Source organism: Poecile atricapillus, chromosome Z (assembly GCF_030490865.1).
Source record: "Poecile atricapillus isolate bPoeAtr1 chromosome Z, bPoeAtr1.hap1, whole genome shotgun sequence".
Classification (NCBI taxonomy): Eukaryota; Metazoa; Chordata; class Aves; order Passeriformes; family Paridae; genus Poecile; species Poecile atricapillus.
In genome coordinates this window covers 86,312,080-86,333,143 of record NC_081289.1, presented here as the reverse complement: position 1 = coordinate 86,333,143, position 21,064 = coordinate 86,312,080, and the positions used below count along the sequence as shown (strand labels likewise).

Here is a 21,064-nt window from a genome sequence, read left to right as displayed (position 1 = left end):
CAGGGCCAAGGCAGGCTGTGCTGTCACCAGCCCTGGAGGTTATCAAACCCCAACTAAGCAACCTGGTCTAAGCCCAAAGCTAGCTCTGAGCTAGCTTTGGACATCTCTTGTAGTCCAGTCCTGAGTTATTCTGTAAACCTATAAACTACAGCACTTGGAGCATCTCAGCAGCTGCTGGACCATTCTTAGCTAAAATTGCCTGGGTACCCTGCCACGGTCCTCTGGAAGGACAGTTTTTGTGGAAGGATGGAAGGGCAAGCTGTGGTAACACAGGAGCTCTGGTGGGACGGGAACCCCTTTGTCCGCAGCAGATGTGTTTGCGTGGGCATTTTACTATTGTGCACAAACACCTGACAGGGAGTACATCAGACGGAGCCAAGCTCTTCGAGTGGTACCCAGCGATGGTACGCAATGACAGGAGCAACGCACCGTGTACAAGCTGAAACACGCGGAAAAAAAAGCCGTAAGAAAGCACATTTTCGCTGTGCGGGGGGTGATTCTCTTCCGCAGGTTCCCCGGAGAGGAGGCGGCAACCCCCACTCTGGAGAGCGCTCCCGCCTCAGCCACTCTGGCCTTGGGCCACTGTCCCGGGGCCGACCCCGCTCGGCGACAGGAGTGGGACGGGCCGCCCACCCGCGCTGTCCGCGGGCCCTCCCCGTCCCTCCCCAGCCAGCCCGGCCGCGCTGCCCTCCCCGCGCCCCGCCGGGGTGCCGAGCGCCCGCCGCGCTTCGCTCCCGCCACGGCCGCGCTTTCCCCGCCGCCGCCAGCCCGGCCCCCGGCGCGGAAGATGCTGCGGCTCTGCCTGCTCGCCGCGCACGGTAAGCGGCGGCGGGGATTCCTCCCGCCCGCCCGGGACGCGCCTGGGCGCTGCTCCGGAGGCGGCGGCGGCCCCCGGGCCGGGCGCACTGTGACCGCGTCTCGTTTTGTCCTTGCAGCTCTGCGGCTCGCCGGAGCGGCCTTGCTCTCGCCCGGGTCGTGCACCTTCGAGGACAGCGCCTGCGGCTACCAGTGGGACTACGCGCATCTGCCCTGGACGCTGCACGGGGAAGGTGAGAGTGCTGCCGCTCCGCCGCGCTCACCTTTCCGCGGCGGGGCGGCGGCATCCCGGGCTGCCGCTGCTGCCGGCGGTGCCGCGCAGCTCGGTTTTCCCCGGGGAACAGCCGCCGTCGAGTCCCTCCCGTGCGGGTGACAGTCCCCTGACAGCTGGTGATGGGCAGGCCCTGCGGGGAGGCGTCTGCACTCCCCCGGCACAGGTATCTTCGTAGCTTTCTGCAGGATGCCGCAGAAATCTCCTTTCTTTCCCTGTCTTTCACTTTTTGTTGGGAAAAGGTGTCTTTTATCAAATCCTCTTTCTAAAAAACCCGTCACATCTGTCGCATTTCTGTTAAGCTGCGTTATTTTTCTTTCTAAATATATTTTGGGTTCTGTGCCAAAAGTGGATGCATTTCCAGGGCAAGAGACAATCTTCGGCAAGGGTATCTTTACAATCACGTACAATTAAGACTTTTCTCCGTTTCATAGTACCTCCAGTTCAACAGAAAAAGCCAAGTCTTTCAGTAAGTTGTATTGGGCTTTACAAGACTTAATGCTATTGAAAAGAGAACAAAATTCAGTCAGTGCACAGTGTTTCTATGTAACTGTAACTACTTCTTGCTAAGTTTTGAGTGTGGGCTCCAATTTTTGACAGAATTTGTATGAACAAAAGACTAAACAGAACATGGCTGTAATTGGGTAATAAAATAATTAACTTTTAACTATGTGTTCACCAAATTGTCATTCATTAAGTAAAAGCTGGACTCAGAAAAATGGAAAAAAATTGTGTTTTTAAAGTTTTTAAGCCCAAAAACAGGTGCCAAGAATAATGAAGAGGTGAGTACATATAGAAAGAGACAGGCACCCCCTCAGGACCCGTTAATCAGTACTCCATTCAAAACTGGCTGGTCCAGCTTTGTATTCCACTTGTCTCTCAGTTGACAAAACCGATCTTTTTTCCCCCTGTTTCGTACCCAGTTCTCACCTATGCAAAATAAGTCACCTTCATTGTTACTTTTTAGATTAGTCAGTAAGCTTTGAGAATATACAGAAACCCCTAACTCAGAAAAGCCTGCAAGGATGTAATAATTTAAATACTTGCTTTTTCTCTTACTTATTATATTTAAATATACTTATTTAAATATACATAGATTTTTGAAGGTACTAGTGGAAATTTAGTAACCATCTTTGTTGTCGCAGCGACGCCTCCTAGCACCATGCCCTCTTTGTCTATCTGTCTGCAAGGCAGCACTTCCTTCCTTGTGATTTACAGGGAGCCACATGGTAGTGGTATTGATTCAGCTCCAAGGGACTGGGAGTTGCTGGGGACAAAACCTGCAGAAATGGGTGTGTATCATGTTGTGCACATCCACACAATAGTGCTTCAAGATACAAGGACATTTGACTAGAGGTTTGGATCGGCCATAACGTGCTTTATTTTTGGTGCATGGAACAGTTTTTGTTACTGTAATTTGATCTTCTGTACAAACAAACATACCAGTGGCTGCACCGCTTCTGTAACTGCTCATCTCATTTCCAGAGATACATAACTGAACTGTTACACTCTGGAAGGATATGTGGTATACCAGCTCTCGTAATAGGCATAGTTCTGTCAGCATTTCCATTATAAACAGTTTTTCTGCAGTCTGTAATTTGATCATAGCAAGACATTCTGTGCAAACATTTGGCACATAAGTTATGATATTAGTCTCCTCAGAAATGCATTCGTAGAATCACAGCTAAATCTAGCTGAAAATAATTCATTCAAATCTACACAGCAGGTGTGCAAAACTAGTCGTCCTTAGACGCTCTTTTACTCTTTTCTTATAAAATCATGCCCCTTTTGGCAGCACTGTGTCCTGGTATGTGCTGGTCAGTGTATGCACATGTGGTAATTTACTGGGACAACAGAGGAAGTTAAGAACAGGAGAGACAGCTTAGCTTTGAATTGTTCCACTTCTCCTTGCGTTGCTCCAAAGTTGCTTTATTATTTTAAAATGTTATTTGTGGTATAGAATTACATTCAGCTGGTCTTTCACAGGAATTATCTGACTTGCAGTGCAAGTTCTTGCATCTTACAAATCTCTCAATAGTGTAGTATTGTGCCAAGCTGTCAAGGTGATGTAAATATAACTAAAACCATGCCCAGAAATTTCCACTCCAAACTTGAAAGTATTTTGCCCAGTTGCCAAGGAAGCCAGTATCTTCTGATGGGCCAGGCACACAGAAAAGAAGTGTGAGAATAATTTTTGCTTTTGTTTACAGCCACACAATCCCACTTAAATTAATACGTTTTTAAGGTTCAGCTGCTGTTTTAAAAGTTTCTGGCTTCTCTTTAGTGTTCTGGTAGTTCCAGCATACAAGATTTTTTTTTTGTCAAGTTTTAGAATTTTCGTAATTTAAAATATATTTTTTTAGCTGAAGTTCTGATATGTGTAACTGGCATTTTAGCACCCATTTTAATCAAGTGCAACTCAAAAGAAAATACACAATGATTGCTCTTTCACTCCTAAGTGCTTTACTCAAGACTGGCAAATAAAGCCCTAGTGAAGTGGCTGTTTGTAGGAGCAGCTACACAAGAAACAATTCAGTTATTTGTCTAGTCGACCTGTGCTCCCATAAGATCTGTGCTTCAGTGAAACCCTCTGTAAACCACAAGCTCTCTCACATGACTCTGGACTCAGGAACAGGACCTTCAAACATATCAAGCTGCTTTTTTTAACTGTCAGCTTTTTCAGTTGCTGGCTAGCTCGATGGTTGCCTTTTATAACTGTAATGATTTTAGCAGACAAACACCATGCAAGGAAAAATGTAATACACAGAAGAAGCTGCAGATACAAATTTCTAGTGAGCCTTGTTATGGCTGGGAAGCACACCCAACTGAGGTCATGGCCCAGGCTGAGTAAGTGCAGCATCAGGCTTGGGGCAGCTTGTTTCCTAATGAGCCAGTTCTGTTTTCAGCATAGCATGGGAAATTTCCATGCAACATATTCTGCTTCATGTGTCTGTAGGATACCAACTACAGAAGAAACATAGTAATGCTGCTGCTCAAGAAGAGATCATCATAATGTAATCCTGGTTCTGAAAGGAGCAACAGATTAATTTGTATGTTATCAGTGATAAGATCTGAAAGCTTTATGTGAATTTCTCCTATACATAAACAGGGGGGACAATGGTCCATTTTCATTTCAGTGGTGCAGGCATGCTCTCAGAAATGTTCTTGCATTCATGATGCCTCTGAACAAATAATTTATCTTTAAGTTCAGAATATAGGACAAAGATTAAACTCTTGGACTCAACCAATGGTTAGGAAATTTAGAAATCACATCTATATTCATCACTATTATAGTAGTTAGAGGTAGTTGAGAAGTTTGAATACCATGTTGGTTCTACTAACACCTACAGGTGTACTGAGCATGAGTTCATGTCCAGTTATTTTGGGGCATAAAGCTTTGTAGATGCATAGTGGCTGATTTCCACAAGAATTCACTTCTTTGTCAGCAGCATATGTGTGAAGCAAGGGAAGCACCAGTTAATTCTAATACATCCTATCAAACTGTGTAGGGTAAGATTCATCAAATAATCTTGAGATTTTCTTCAATCGCACAGCTATTTTAGAGGACAGACATGCTTTGCAAATGCAAAATGGTCTTTGAAGCAAAGGAAGATGCTGTGTTTAATAGGCAGTAATCCTGAGTAGAGTAGTAAATAAAAACTTGCAGATCCACTTACAACAGCAGTAGGAAACACAGCCTTGGGTCAATTGTAGGCATTCTAAAGTGTTAGGTTTGGGCATTTTCTGCATTCTTCTTAGCCATGTTCATCACAGAGCTGGCCATAACCTGATGGTAAGACCATCCTGCTCGCAACATTATTATGGATAACTTTCATTAAACACAATAACTATGGCTTGCCTTTCCTGTGACTCTGGACAAAGTTTACATTTTTGCTTAAAATATCTGTACAGCACTTTGTGTGAACTGTGGGTATGTTTTGTTTTCCATTGCCCTTCACTCTAACAGAGACCAGTTTAATGGTGCTAAAAATAGTGTGCATTTTTTGAGCTGTCAGCTTAAATCTGCTCTAATGGAGTTGCTATGCGGCATCTGCTTGCTTGTATTTAAGCACTAGATAAGAAACTTGTCTATTACAACAGCAACCTATAGGGAAAAGAGATTGTTTACATTAGCAATGTGCAAGTGATCATTGTTTAATGTGGCCATGCATTGCCTAATGAGTTTTGTGGAACTGAAGCACTAAAGGTGTAACTGGTAGTTGATACAGCTGTGTGCACCTGGCTCTCGTACGGTAATTGACAGCTTCAAATGCATATTTTTGTGAGAGTTGCTTTCCTTCAAAAATTCTGGAAGTGTGTAATTCTTCATATATCACCAAGAATACATTTTAATAGCATACATTTCATGGGTTTTAATATTTCCTCTGCCTGCAGTATTTTGAAGGAAAAGAGATTGATTTCACTCAGAAGGGTGATGCAATAGATAACATTACATACAAATATGGCCTTATTTTCTTATTTTTAAAGCATATGCCTATTTTTGCCGCGTTCTTCCAAGGTACTGTTCCTGTGATACACTCCAAACAGGAATCCATCAGGTAACAATTTATGGAAAATGGGCGAACAAGCAACATCACTAACAACAGTTTCAGGAAACTGAAGTTTGTCTTTTGGAACATATTTGTCACATAGCTATACATAAAAAGATGTAGAAAATAATTTCAAGTGACAGGACAACTATTGCAGGCCATCAGATAAGTTAGGCATGACAACAGCAACATAAGGAATCTCAAATCTAAACATCGCCTGCATACCATTTAAATAGCTTTTATTTACTGCTGTGCCGTGTGACTTAAAATTGACCTCTTGATCTTTTGATCTGAGCTCTGATCTTGCATGTCACATCATGTGGTTGTAATATGCAGAGTAAAGAAACAGGTGATAATTGGCAATCCTAGATTTTGTGGTGCAGCAAACACTTCATGTCTGATGTGTGCTCTGTCATGCTCCGTTACAAACCTATTGGCAAATAAATTACCACCTTTGAAGTCTAAGTTTTCTTTCCATGTATCTACAACACTTTCCTGCACATTGGGAAGTACGTCATTTGAAAATGGAGAAAATATTGTAACATTGCTGGCTTTGTACAATTCTTGAGATGAGACAAGTGGTCTCACATGTTTGTTTTGAGATCACTATGTACTTGGGAGTCAAGGAGACTTGCACCAGCTTGTACCTAGCTGCAGCAGAACCAGCCTGGCATACTCCAGTGCTTGTTTGCTGGCAAGTTCTCAGCTGGTAAATTCACCCTGCCACAGGAGCTTATTGGTTTGAGATTTCCAAACATGTAGCCAGGCCGTCTCTGCACTGAGTATTGTTTGATGGAGGGTAGAAGCTGTTAGATTGGCACATGGTCTGCTTTGCCTTGACCTGATAATTAAAATGTTGGTGTTCTGGGCCAAAGTAATTGAATTTGGAGTGACAGCTGTCCTTCCTGATGAGGGGGGAAAGAAAGGCTGACTCACACACTTCTTTTACTCTTAGCATCTCATGTTCCTCTTGTTTTTTTTTTTACTTCTGATGCCATTTCTCCTGTACACTCAATTTTGATTACACATCCACCACTCTTGTGTTAGCAACTCAACTTAGTTTCTTCATACTGCTTTCCTATTCAGGCTGTCGCTGGCAGCTCAGCAGTACCATGTGTGAGGAGCATTCCATCTTGCTCCAGCCTATCCCTTGTCTTGCTGACCCCAGTATGAAGTCTTACATTTTGCTTTCCCAGGTATGACTTCCATCCTAGGCTTCTGGGTAGTAGCATTTTTATTGAACTCTGTCCACATTATTAGCATATTTTTTCCCCTTCTTCAGAGGCAGGTCTTGTGCAAAAAAAAAAAAAAAGATGGCCGAGAGCACTTTATGTCCATCTAGAGCTTCAGCAGCAGTTGCCTATGCATGATGACACTTGTGATAAGTCTGGCCTTTCCATTTGCAGCAGGGGAACAAACAAAGCCTAAATTGTTGTCAGTGAGTCACTTCATGAGAGATGAGTTTCAAAGCATTCCTCTTCTCCACAGAATAATAATGTTCTCATAAGTGTATTTCCACATACAGCTGTTACTGATTCTGTGCTTACAGAGTCAACAACTGCTGTAGTGAGTTTTACACTGAGCCATGGAATTTGGCCACAAGAGAGGGAGGATGACTCTTAGAAAATTAATGTTTACTGAATACACCTTGCACTTCTGACAATAGGCTGGACTTTGTTTTGCGTGAGAAAAACTGAAAATAGGTAATTTGCCACTTGAATTTCAACAACAACAAAAAACCAACCAAAAAACTGTAGGAGGGCAAAAGAGTATTTGGGAGTTGTGATGGAGGTAGAATCACCCTAGTCAAAAAAATTACTTGCAAGGAACCCTTAGCCTTACAGATGTTGTTGAAGTTTGCTAAAATTCAAGTACAGACATGCAAATCACTTGATGAAAACTGCTAGAAATATTTTCAGCTTTCTGAAAAAGAATCAAAGATTCTTTCATTCAAAGATGAATGAAAGTTAAGTTTCTTTCAGGAATTTCAAGATGCAGCATGGCACAGGTTTTTTTATCAGTAAAAGTGTTGTCAGTCAGAACTTTGTGGTTGTTGCACCTATTACACTACATATGTAGTCATCTTGGAAAATGAAGAGGAAAGCCAGTTATTTGCCAGTTCATTTTTTGGAGGGAAGGGAAGAAATTTTCACTATACATTTTGGTCAAGATCCAACATGAATCAAGATCTCTAGTGAGGAAAAGTAAGCTTGCACTTGTGGTGAAAGGATGATCACAGTCACTCCAGAAGCACTTCTACTAGTGAAGAAGACTTGTTCATCTTGCACATGGTACAGACTGTTCAAAACTTTAATAGAATAAGCCTGAAAATGCCCTAATATTCTTATTATATAGGATGCTATTGAGCAGAAATACTTGGAAGCCCATAGAAAAAGTAAGTCCAAACTAGTTACAACTAGTTGGTTTTGTTCGCTTTTTTCGGAGTTCTCCCATTGCATTGCCTTCTGAGACATTTTGTCCCCAGTCACTGTGTGCAAGAGCAGTACTAGCAAAGCTATAATTACTTGACTGATTAAACTTACCAGACAGGGCCAAATCATCTATGGTTACATCTCAAGAAAATGTATTTTAAAAATTAGAGAGATTTTCCTTTAATGTTTGAGTTTTACTGTCTTAATAATACTTTATAGAAGTTATGCTGCAGAAGGCCAGATAAAAGGCCACAGTCATCCATGTAATTTGGTAAAATGCTTTGATTTCTTAGAATGCTTTATATCATTTGAAGGATTTTATTGCTCCCATTTTGAAAAGAGTTAGCCTCTTTTGCCCCATCCTTCACTGTGTCTCTAGACAGCAAGAGATTAACATGTGATTATTGTAGTCCTTCTTCGCATCGTAATCAAGCCAATTGATTCCTACAGTTTTACGTAACAATATAGTGGTCTTTGATTAACAGAGTGTCTTCTACACTGTATGGCTGTTCCTTTCCTCCAACACATTTTCCTTTGCCAAATGTGGCTCCAGATCAGTATTTGAGACTACTCTACAAGTATGAGTAATTGTGTTGGTGCACTTTGAATGCTGTTTTAAATAGATATATTCTCTGATAAATTATGAGCTACATGTTACTAGCACTTCAGTCTGTTCTGAAAACCTTGTGAGTCTAGTATGAAAATAACCATGAATCATTGTAATTAGATCTCCATTTGAAACATTAGCCAAAGTCTATTAGGAAACAGAGTCTTCACAGTTTTCAATTAGCAAACCGTTAAAATGTTTAAAGAGGCACTGCTGTGACGAGCCAAGTTTCTTCAAATTTCCTGGCCCACAAACTGTATTTGATATTAAAAATGCATAAAGAGCTACACAAATGGAAGGGCAGGCTACAGCTGTTGTATACAAAACCATAGTGAGATACAAAACTATTGAAGGAAGTAATTCTTCAGCTTTCAGATTCTCTTATTTTTTGGATGTTACATCACTAACAATTATCAGTACTGGGAGACTGTTGCCTTGATTATCCCTCATGGTTCAAAAAGATTGGAGCAGGTTTTTCTGCATGACGGGAGAGTGTAGGGAAATGCTAATGCTTTTGTGGCAAGATGTTATGCCTTTAGGGCAAGGAAGCCAGACAACCATACCTGATCCGTGAATAAGCAGAATTTCCCTGTGAATTTTCCTGTTTTCTAAGAATAACATTAAAGATCATGTCCTAATCCACTAAACAAAATTTAGATTTACTCTGTAAGCACTTCTCTTCGGTAAAATTCTAAGTGTTCCACAAACCACTTTACACTTGCAGTAGAAATCCTCAGCTGATACATAGGTGGGGAACCTTAACTGTCCAACACACTTCCTAATTCATTTGTAGATCTGACAATGAAAATGTGACTCCCTTCACAGGCCTCTTTCATATTTGCTAAACAGTGTTTATTCCAGCCTGGAACATAGTTTCTTGCTTGTCACAGATTACCATGAGCACGATTTGAGAAGGCCCTTGAAAAAGGCTGGGGTCAGCAGGTGGGATGAGTGCTTTCTCTGGGTTAGGGAACTGGGGGATGCAGCAAGCACCACTTTAACATCTGTCTGTCCATTCCGGGGTTAGTTGGTCAGGTTGGTGCCTGGCTATAGGAATCCAACCAGTCTCAAAGAGGTAGGGGAACCTGTCACCTCTGACCTAAAATCTTTATGGATACTGCAAGACTTGTGGTCACTGGAGGGTCTTTTGTGAGAACATTCCATGTGTTCTATGTTGTGGCCTAGTTAGAAACAGCTAGGCAGAAAAGGCCCTGGGGGCCTTGGTGGATACCAGGCTGGACATGAGCCAGCAATGTGTCCCTGTGGCAAGGACAGCTAATGGTGTCCTGGGCTACATTAGCAGTGCTGCCAGCAGCTCAAGAGTGACCCTTTACCCTTTGTTCAGCACTCTTCAAGTTCTGTCTGGAGTTCTGTCCAGTTCTGGCCTTGTCTAATTCTGGCCTTCCCAGTGTAAGAGAGACATACTGGAGAGAGCTCAATGAAGGATCATGAAGATGATTAAGAGAGTGGGGCATCTCCCATATAAGAACAGTCTGCAAGAGCTGGGACTGTTCAGTTTGGAGAAAAGAAGGCTTGAGGGGGAGGTTTATATCACAAATAAGTAGAAGGGCCTGAAGGGAGGGTGCAAAGGGGACAGAGCCAGACTCTTTCCAGTGGTACCCAGTGACAGACTCAGAGGCAATGGGCACATGCACTGAACACAGAATGTTCCCTCTGAACATTAGGAAGCACTTTTTCACTGTGAGGGTGGCTGGGAGGCCATGGAGTCTCTATCACTGCAGTTATTAAGAAGTTGTCTGGACATGGTCCTCAGCACCTGGCTGTAGGTGGCCCTGCTTGAGCAGGAGGGTCAGAACAGAGGATTTCTGGAGGTGTCTTCCAACCTCAAGTATTCTGTGATTCTGTGGTATCTTCGTATTTTTTGACTGAAAGTTAAAAAAGCCCTATTGCAGTGGTCTTCCAGAGATATCTTCATGCACAGTAAAAGAACGTAAGAATTTCTGGTTCCTTTTAAAGTTAAGAATTAAACAGAATAGTCACATGTTATGTGTAGATGCATGATCCATTTATATAATATATGTATATATGAAATCTCTGTACCCTTATGCAAGAGAAGAAATGAGTTTGTTGGAGATCTGTTAGATAAGTGATCTTTTAGTTGTGACCAGGATATGGGGAACTTGCTACTTAGTGGTATCTTTGGAGCTTGATTGTCACGTAACTAATGTTTCTAATGCTTATGGCTGCAGAATTGTATGAGAAGTGGATAGGTTAAAGTGTAGAGCACTGATGCATTTTGTGACAGGATCTGTTCTTTATAATTTCCTACTTTTTTAGTAATTGCCTTTTGAAAGCTTGTCTTTGGCATGTTCTGTTTTAGACATGGTTGTTATCCTGAGGAGGTTTTAGCAAAATAGTTGTTCTCCATTTAATCACTCTTGGCACATCATTCTGCACATGAACCTCCTTGACTGAGACCACAGTTTTGCAGCTGTTTGGCCAAAGGGAATTGAGTTCATGTTAGGCCATATGAGAGAGTTGATGGTAATTGGCATCACTTTATACTGCAGGAAAGCAGATGAATGAATGGATATTGAATCTGTGTTTTCTCAGCTCATCAGACTAGGTTCAGGCAAGTGATGAAACATGCAGTCTGTGCTCTCTCCCTTGCATCCGTTTGGGAAATAGAGTCCTTAATTCTCCCAAGCCTCAAGCTGACCTGCAGTTCATTATCAGTATTTATTGGTGTTGTCTGCTCCTAGCAAGTCCTTTCTTCTCTCCTTCCTGAGTGCCAGATGCCTGGTATACAGCAGGTTGTATTCCCTGCCTTAGACATGTAGACACTTGTGGCAAACAGTCACAATCATTTGCAAGCTCTAGGAAGGAGCTGGAACCAGCAGACCAGGTACCTGCTGATATATTTCTTCATGCTTCACAATCTTCCTGAGATATTTTTTATCCCAGGAGAATCGTATTTGTGTACCCAAGTGTCAGGTGATAGTTTTGTCCTGTATGATTACAGTAGAACAACCGTGAGAATCTGTAACGGGAGTTATGCCACTGTTGTTATATTTTCCCTCTACACTACAGTAAATAATTTTCCATTATAGAGCCTGACAGTTAGGTGTCATCCTTAGCTGTTCAGTGTAGAAAATTTACTCAATATATACTACAAGAAAATGAGGAACTTTTAGTCCTGCTCTGGCTTTAAGCTACAGTTTACTTTACTCCCCTAGCTGTGAACAAATTTGGATATGGTTTTCCATAGTGTAAACTAGTTTTTGGTTGTGTCAATTCCTGAGTTCTTAAGGAAAGTAAAGTCTGCCTTGAGTGCTAGAGTACCCAGAGATACCCAAACGCAAACTGCAGATGTAGTTGTCCTGGTACCTTGATTTTAAAATTGTAACAAGTATAGCAGCAATATTTTTTTTTAAGAAAACTGATATACTAGATCTTTTCTTCCCTTAGAAGTAGGCCTTAGAGACATGGTAGTCTGAGCATAAGCAATGATAAAATCTGACGCTATACAGAATAAAGTGTGTTTTCTAGTCTGTGTCAATATACAGGTTGGCTTAAAGTTTGCATCTGCAGCTTTATATTGACCTTCACAGTGCTTACTGTCAGGTATTAACATCTTCATAGGCATCCTCAAAAACTTACATGTAGCTACAGAATGCTTCATTTAAAGATGTTGTTTATAGCATTTCGAGTAGGGTGACCTTTAAACATTTCAAATATGCATCCATATAGGTAGGCAGTGCCAATCTAAACTGTGCTTTGTAAAAGCTTAGTTGAAGTTCACTAACAAGCAAGGGGAAGTCAAATGAATGAATCTTTTCTAGTTCCTATACAGTCATTGCTTTGCATTTGAATTCTTACAAGACCTTTCACAGAGGGATTTCTTTCCTGGCTGAGGATATTCTTATGTGCTTGAGTGGAAACATGAGAGGCTTTATACCAATACCAGATTGTTCTCTAAATATAGCCACTTCTAGTGGTTATTTTAAACTGTGAGTTATTAGGGCAGTAACTGTAGTTTGTTTGAACAAGAAGAGAGAACATTGCACAGTGAAGTTGTCTTATATGGAAATAAGATGAGTGGTATGTGTAGTTTGGACTGCCACATGTAGGTGGAAACCAGAGAGCTGTAATCAGTGTTTGTTTTAATATAAATTTGGAGTGAATATAAAGTGAATATAAATTCACAGCTGATGGATGCTGAAGCCAAAAATAGGATACGTGATCAATCATCCCTTACTAACATAGGAATGAGAATCATTTTCTACTCTGGGTCAGCTAGAAATTTTTCAGTTAGTTAAAAAGTTATCTTTTAATGGTTGCTTAGATTTTGTGCTGGTTTTTAATTTTTTTTTTTTTTTTTTGAGACTATTTTGTGTTTTCTGTTAGTTGTTCATTTAGAAGGGAGTTTCATTGCTACGCCTATGGTTGACCTGCAGGTTAGTCCACTAGAGAGAGGAAGCTGAAGCCCAGAGCAGTAAGAGGTCTCAATGAAGTCCACAGCCTGAAAATATTCAAACAATTCTGTGAAAAGACAAAAAAAACCCTACTTTATCTTTGACGTTTGCCTGAAAATTGAATTGTTACCTGTTGGACATCTGCACTAGCTGAAGCATCCTCCTAAGATTTTTTTTCTAATTCAGTGGTTATATCCATCTGATTTTGTACAGTGTGTGTATGAGCTGTTCTGTGCTGCAGTTCTAGCAGGGAAGAGTGGAAGATAGAACGGTCTCACAGGAATGTTTCACTTTAGCCTGATGGAAGAAGGCAGCCTGTAAGATTTTTTGGGAGAGATGTTTACAGGCTTTACCTGGCCTGGGTGTCTGTGCATTTAAGCACAAGTCACTGAGGAGGTTGCGTGGTGTGCCCAGTGGATCTGCTGCAGGTTTCCATTAGTGCTTCTCTTGTCCCCTGAGGAAGGTGACATGAAACAGCCCTGCAAAGGCATGGATGAGAGTTTAGGAGTGGTAGATTGTCCAAAGCCATGAATGCAATTAGATAGGTAGAGCAGAGTAAATCTGTTGAAAAGGGTGCTGAAGGAATCCAAGTCAAAGAAGAATTGATATGCAGCATGGAATTTCAAAATTTAACCAGGAGTCATGGTGTCTGGTTGATTTCCAATCACTTCATCTCTTCCAACTTTTTATAGCAGTATATTGCCAAACAATAAATTAATTTTTTTCCAGAAAGCTGAAAGAATTATAAAAATTGTGAAATATTGAGACCTCTGTCAATCCTCTATCAACCATTTCTGCTGCCCTTCAACTCTAGCTAATACCAATAGTCTTATGTCAGCAACAGTCTGCAAGCATCCACAACCAAAGAGCCATAAGGTGTGAGATAATATAGAGATAATATAGGTAATACTCCAAATAATTGATTTTGGAGTATTCCAACTCTTTTCTCCAGTTATGACATATGACATCTCTTTAATTTTCAACTAAAACAATTAATTAAATTAATTGCTTTTAAAACACCAATTGCAATGAGCTACTCTATACTCACTGCTTTATTCTCCTATCTCACTGGCTTATTGCACAATTGCGTAATATTTAATAATAATAATGTGGAGATAAGCACAGCACAGTACAGTGCAGGCACAGAATTGAGGCCAAGAAGTGCATATGGATTGTAGGGGGAGATCAAGACCACCAAAATCTGCTGAAGCCCTCTGAACTATTTCCATAAAGGTCTAAAGGAATGTACTGTGTGTGATTTGCATAGAAGGCAAGAAGTTTATCTCCAGGCAAAGGATAACTTACCTGTAGAAAGGTAACTCCACAAAGCCAGGGTGCTTGGGCACTCCCAGGAGCTTGGACACCCCAGCTGGTTCAATACTAGAGCCAGGACAGATCTTTTTCTTTCTTCCTTTCTCTTTCTCTCTCTCTCTCTCTCTCTCTCCCTCCCTCCCTCTTTAATTAACATCTCTGTCCCTCTTTATCCCTACCCCTTTATCCAAAACCCACTGCTGTATGTTTATATGGGATGTCAGGGACAAACACCAATTTCCTTACCAAGGGTGTAATTTACCAACAAAGTTTGGTAAGCTTTTGCAGATCCTCTGACATCATTCTTTTTGACCAGTAGCCTCTACAAATCTTAGAGAATTTTTCAGAAAATTTAGTTACCTCTTTGCATGATGCATTTTATTGACACCCCCACTCCATTTTTTTTTTCATATATATACACACACATATATACACACACACACACACACACACACACACATATATATATAGATATATATATATATATAGCAAAGTTCTTTGCAGCATTCTTGTGTTATTACATCTTCCTAAATTCAGAATGTGAGTATTTTTTGCCTTAGATGGTTGTTTCATACTAGGTCAGCTTGTATCAGCTTCTTGGTAGCTTTAGAGACCAGGCTTTTGAAGACTGGTATGTGTGTTCTCGTGCTTTCTTTCCTTCCTCAGAGCACTGCAGCTATAGGAATACCGGCTCAGTACTTCGGGTTACTTCAGTATCATGCATTGAAAAGTTGACTTTTTGTTTTCTCCGAGTTCCCAAAGGTTATAAGTATTCTTCTTGTTTTCCAAGATAAAACCTGGCAAGCATCTACTCTTGTGGCCTAGTTTACTCTCAGCTTCTTCTAAGGTGTGGAGCAGCAGCAGCTCTGGGAGTTTCCCCCGCTGTGTGCTCTGGAAGTGAGTCTTTCTCCTGCTTCACAGTAGACAGAGAGGCTGGGGAGAAGGAGAGAAGGTTGCACTGGTGCCATTATTCATGGCAAATGTCTCTTGTGTGTGTGTTTTGTGGAGCAGCTGTTGATGCTATTTGAGTCTGTAGCCTGGAGCAGAGGCTGGAAAAGACATTCCTGCACCTTTTTGCTCTTAAGAGTCAAGCAGCCTGTGTATGAAATTTGAACCCAAAATAACAGTTGTCCAGCTTGTCTAATTGCTCATTAACATTTAATAAGGGATTGTTTCTGTATTCCCAGAGATGTCCATTGATACTTTTTGGATGAGTACAACTGCAGATTTCTTCAGTAAACAATGAGCTTTCTCTGCAAGCAGCAGAAGTTTCTGACCGCGCAGGGTAATAGGCAAAACTGGCGGGATCAGCTGCAGGGACAGGCTTGAAAATCTGTTTCTTGAATTGTTTCACTAGAAACAAAGAAGTGAGTCACTGCCAGTGACCAGCCAGACACGCCAGCACTCCTGTCAGTGCTGTGAGCAAAGTATGGGAGCACTCACATGCACCCAGTGCGAGCTCCTGGCTCTCATTTCCCCTCAAGGGACGCGTGTTTGCAGAAAATACTTTTGCAGCAGAGAATTCGCTCTTCCTGGGGAAGCTGCAAACAGAGAGAATATGTGTTGGGACCAGCACTGCATTTGTTTGTTTATGCTGTATGAACTTCGGTAACGCCTTCAAGTGTTCCAGCATTTGCCTTGTCTCAACTTCTGAGTTATACTTTATGGCAAATATGACACTGAAAAGCATTCTCAGAAAACATGGACTAAGGACTGTTTTTAGAAAGACCACACAAAGCTTGGCAGATAGAGCAAAGTAATTTCTGCAGGGTTTATTTTCTACATAGTTTGTTTTTATTCAAAATGAATGCGAAGTACATGCTGCTTAGCTTGGCTCGTGTGTTCATACAGTTGATACCACAGCCAGCACAGGCAGGCCTCCACACTGGAAAATGGCAACAGGAACTGGGAGGCAACAGGAGGGTAGTGTCACAGTGTGCTTATTCTACACTTTATTCATACCTGAGCATCCATCTGAGACCACTCTTGGATACTAATGGCCAGCTGGGAGGAGGTGAGGCCAGATCTTCTGGCACATTTTGGGATTCTTTAATTGCATTGTGAACAATACTCAAAAGTAGGGTGCAAATTTGCAAGGGAACCACTCCTTTTGCATAGTGTTAAGTGCCCAGTGATGTTTTGCACAGAGAGTGTAAGTTAATTTAAATAGTTTCATGTTTTATGGATTTAAACTTCATTGATGTCTATTTGATGACCCTAAGATCACAGAATAACAGAATATGCTGAGTTGGAGGGGTCCCATCAGGATCATCAAGTCCAACTTGTGACCCCGCTGAGAACTCCCCAAGAGTCATACCGTGTGCCTGAGAGCCTTTTCCAAACTCTTCCGGAACTCTGTCAGGCTTGGTGCTGTGACCACTTCCCGGGGAGACTGTGCCAGTCCCAGCCACCCTCAGGGTGAAGAACCTTTTACTGATATCCAGCCTAAACCTCCCCTGAGACAGCTTTGTGCTGTTTGGTTGAGTCCTCTCACTGATCTCAAGAATGCAGAGATCAGTGTCTGTCCTTCTGCTTCCCCCCCTGAGGATGTTGAGGAGTACAATAAGGCCTCCCCTCAGTCTCCTCCTGTCTAGGCTGTTTAGGATATAAAATAAGTAAAGGCCTAATAACCTTAATGATCCCTTAGGGGGAATAATAATAGTAATAAATATCTAATGGGAGGCTATGTACTCCATTACTTTGAAAGTTTTGACAAGCTTTTACTTTGTGAACCAGGAGTCAGTGAGGACATCTTGAAGAAAATAGTGTCATGAACTGGCAGATTTTGACTGATAGATTTTTTTCAATGACTCATTTATATCTCAGGTTTTACTTCAGTCTTGACAAATGTGTCTCACAGCTCAAATGGTATATGCAGGATTCCTTTGTGAGTGATTGCCTGACCATAATACTGGATATTCAATGGAATGACATTGCAGAAAATGCTAAAATTCACCAACATACTCGTGAGCTTTTCACTTCAAAAGCAATCTAGAAAAAAACATGGAAATATTTGAGGCTTGTGTTACAAATAAAGTTCTTAGCATCTGTGATGACAAGTGTCCCAGGGCAGCTGGGGGAGCATTTGAAGGGGATGCCTGAAGGAATTAATTTGTTGACTGTTGCCTAGCACGGGGAAGCAGAGCAGCCACAACAGTGTGACAGACATGTGAAGACTGGACTGGGACAGACAGATGGCAGAGCCCTGTGCCTGGTGACATCCGATGGCCTGAGGTGAATTCAGATGTGTTAGGTGGTTTGCTGAGTTGGACAAGGAAGGATTTGATTAGCTATTTTAATTAAAATAAATATATCAAAATTCAGTTGCTTACAGTCAGCCAGCAGTTAGATATGCTGTAGAAAGCCAAATTCTGCTTCCTAAATGTCCTAGATGACTAAACATTCATACCATTGACTGGCATACCATTGACTATGTCTTTGTTCCTTATATCACAGTATGCGCAAGGAGTTGTCTTTTGCTTTTGATACTAGGTGATCCTCACTAATTTTGGGGAGTTCAATTACCCTGCTTGGAGCAGAAGCTCCATGACTGAATCTCCTTCCAGGGACTGCAACTACTCAGGGGAGAGAATCTTAAGGCGTCAGCCCCTCCCCACAGAGGTCCAGAGCATCCTGTAAAATACTTTGTGGACTTTATGGATATTGAGACCATCAGTAAATTCACCACTGTGTGTATAAGAGATGTTGTGGAGATTACAGTTATATATCTTGGGACTGTTTTGATAAACCCTTCTCCAGTTTTGTGAATTTTGGCTCAGTCTGCCTGTACACCTTACACCCACCCTCAGTTGCTACCAGCCCCTGCCAAGCAGGAATGATGTACAGGACTGCAAGCCTAGAAGCATCCCTAATAGACTGAAGCCAGTCCTTGAAATGGCTAATTGATGGATGCAATTGTGTAGAACTACAGGAAATGTTAGTCATGGGCTAACATGGCTGTGTTCAACACCAATAGATGTGCTCCTTGACTGAAGGTTTTGTGATTGTGCATGTTCAGTCTTCACCATTGCAAGCGCCTTGCTTGGGCTGAAGCTTGCTGGGGCAGAAGATGAGTCACTGCAGCTGCTTTCTTGCTTAGGGTCAATTACTCAAGAGCAGCCATTGAGTGACCAGAGCAGGAGCTAAGGGGCTGTTCAACAGCAGCCAGTGATAAACTCATTACAAGACAGTGATCTCCAGCTGTTTTTGGAAACTGATGGTGTGGCGAGGCCAGTTCCCTCAGGTGACCTGTGACCAGTTACTGCCAGCACTCATCAGGATCTGATTAGCTCACCTGTAAGCTCTTTCTATAGCCAGCTGTTTCAGCTCATATATATATAAATATGTTCCTCACCTGTCTGCAGTTCATTGTGTGATCATTGATCAGCCCACCATTAGCCTGCCAGTTATCCCAATGATTCTGGTATAAAAAAAGAATATGAAACCACTACGCTTATGTAAAGCAAGAAACTTAACTCATAGGAGTTCAACTTCTGATGCCATTGAAACCAAATACAGATTTTAAGGGGTTTTTTCCCATCTGTGTGGGACCTGGGGCCCAGCTGAGCATCAGAATAAACGTAATTTCTAAAACCCAGCAGATCTGTAGTTTCCCTTGGAGTGATAAGGTTTGTGGACAAAGTTTACATTTTAGTTGATCTGATGTAGCTCAGAGAGACAGAAAAGTATTCAAGCAGATGAGCTGTTTTCCAGGGTAATGCAGTAGGCCAAGTGATTTGGCAGATGCTGAGAGAGCAGATCCAGGCAGTAGAAAAGTTTAGCTTTTATAATCTTGCATTTAGTGCATCCACATGGTTTGCAGATGTACTCCAGAAGGCCACCAGTTGAGGTTTTTTTATTTCCCCAAGCGAAAACCTGGTCCAGGACCTCCCGTGCATGCTGTGACCCTACTCTGTCATGCACCAAAGCCAAGTCATGATGAGCAGACTTCTTTCCCTGCTCATGCCAGCTCCAAAGCTTACTTGCCCTCTCCCTCCCAGGGCCACTGCTTCCTGCGACCAGAGTCTTTTCTGCTTCCCTGATTAAGTCTATGATTGCTTCAGAGCTTGGCTTAGATGGTAAACTCCACAGGCTTTTAGTTTAACCCCTTTGGAGCACAAGGACATTACTCAACCAAGAAATCTTTACTTTCGACATAAAAGCCTCATCTTCCAGATGATGTAAATCCAGACATGAAGGAACCAAAACAGGGTTGGTTGGGTTGGAGCATCTCTTCTCTTTCTTAAACTCTTACTCCCCATGGCTGTTCTTGACACTCTGATCCAAGGAGAAGTGTAGCCCCATAAATGCCCCCTTTTAAAACACAAGATGTCCTTTGTTTCATGGTCTGGCTCACCAGGTTCCTTATGCTGGCTCCCTGTGGGGTGCTGGCCTACAGTTTCATGTGAATTGCAGGTTTGATAGTTTTTTTTCTTATCATATCATTATAAAAAGAAGACCTCATAATGTATTACCTGCATACTCCACCACATCACACCATTTGCACCTGTGTAAGCAAATAAAAGGAGTAATGAGCAAAGTCAATAGACAACATAGTGCAAAGGAGTGACATTTCATATTTTTCTTCTGAAGGAAGGATGCAGTCCACCAGGGCAAGCAGCTGTGCTGGAAGAGATGTCACAGTGCATTCCCCTGTGTGCTTGATCCTGATGGAAACATGATTTAGCAAAGAAATAGAGCTAGTAATGAGTGAGATGCAAAATGTGAACACATACATGTGTGGTGATTCTACAGTGCATTCCACTGTATCTGCTTTTTATCTTTAACATTCCCTGTGCACTAAGAGCAATGGAAACTCATTTAGGATGCCAAAGAATAAAGAAAACACTTTTTTCAATTATGTCCCATCCAGAGATTCAGGGCAGAGAATTTTGTGTCTCCAAGTATTACCTGTGTTCTGTTGACATATACCAGCTAATAGAAGTCATGGAGTTGTCTTTTGGAAAAAGCTGTTTCAAGGAAAATCAGAGATGACCAATAAAAACTTGTCAGCCTTTGTGTTAGCAGATGAAAAGTTGTTGAAATTATGCAATGAGTAGCATGAAAATGAGAACTGAGTGGTGTGAACAGCACATTACTGAGACTGATGGGCTGTTTGGAGCAACAGAAACAAAATCTGAAAGTGTATAAAAATTGTTGAGGTCATTGTGAAAGAAAAAATCCCACATGCTTGTGGCTCAGAATAGACAGGAGATCTGGTGCATGATGTAAGGACCTTGGGACTTGAAGGAGAACAAGGAGAGGAAGCATCCCCAATGCAGTGGAGCAACTCCTCTAAATCAGAAGCAGAAAACATCAGCTCAGGCTGGACCTTTGCCAGACCTTCACAGGCAAGCTGACAGATGGAGGCTGGAAGACTTTTCCAGGGTGGCAGTGGCTGCAAGCTGATGCCACAGTCACAGAGTGTTTCAGGGCTAATTGTAATAGTTTTGACAGGCTTGCTAACAGCTGTATTTCTGAACTTCCTGGGGGAGCAAAAGCCAGGGCAGGAGATGGAGCTGATAGTTAATTCATAAAGCCATCCTTAGGGAAAAGAGCCTGGGAAAATTTATGGCCCAGGACTGGCAAACAGGAGTTCTCTGGCCTGGTCTGATGAATGTGGCAAGAAAAAGATTAAATCA

At 41.9% G+C, this 21,064-nt stretch overlaps 1 protein-coding gene across 2 annotated transcripts in view; it reads left to right on the top strand.

Moving 5' to 3' along the window:
- The first annotated feature begins 564 nt into the window (after positions 1-564).
- Positions 565-21,064, top strand: part of MAMDC2 (MAM domain containing 2) — a 56,652-nt gene continuing 36,152 nt past the window's right edge. For both annotated transcript variants that reach the window (XM_058827639.1, XM_058827640.1), the window contains exons 1-2: positions 565-818; positions 936-1,049. In XM_058827639.1, coding sequence (XP_058683622.1) covers positions 788-818; positions 936-1,049 — 145 coding nt within the window. In that variant the 5' untranslated portion in view covers positions 565-787. The remainder of the gene's footprint in view (positions 819-935; positions 1,050-21,064) is intronic.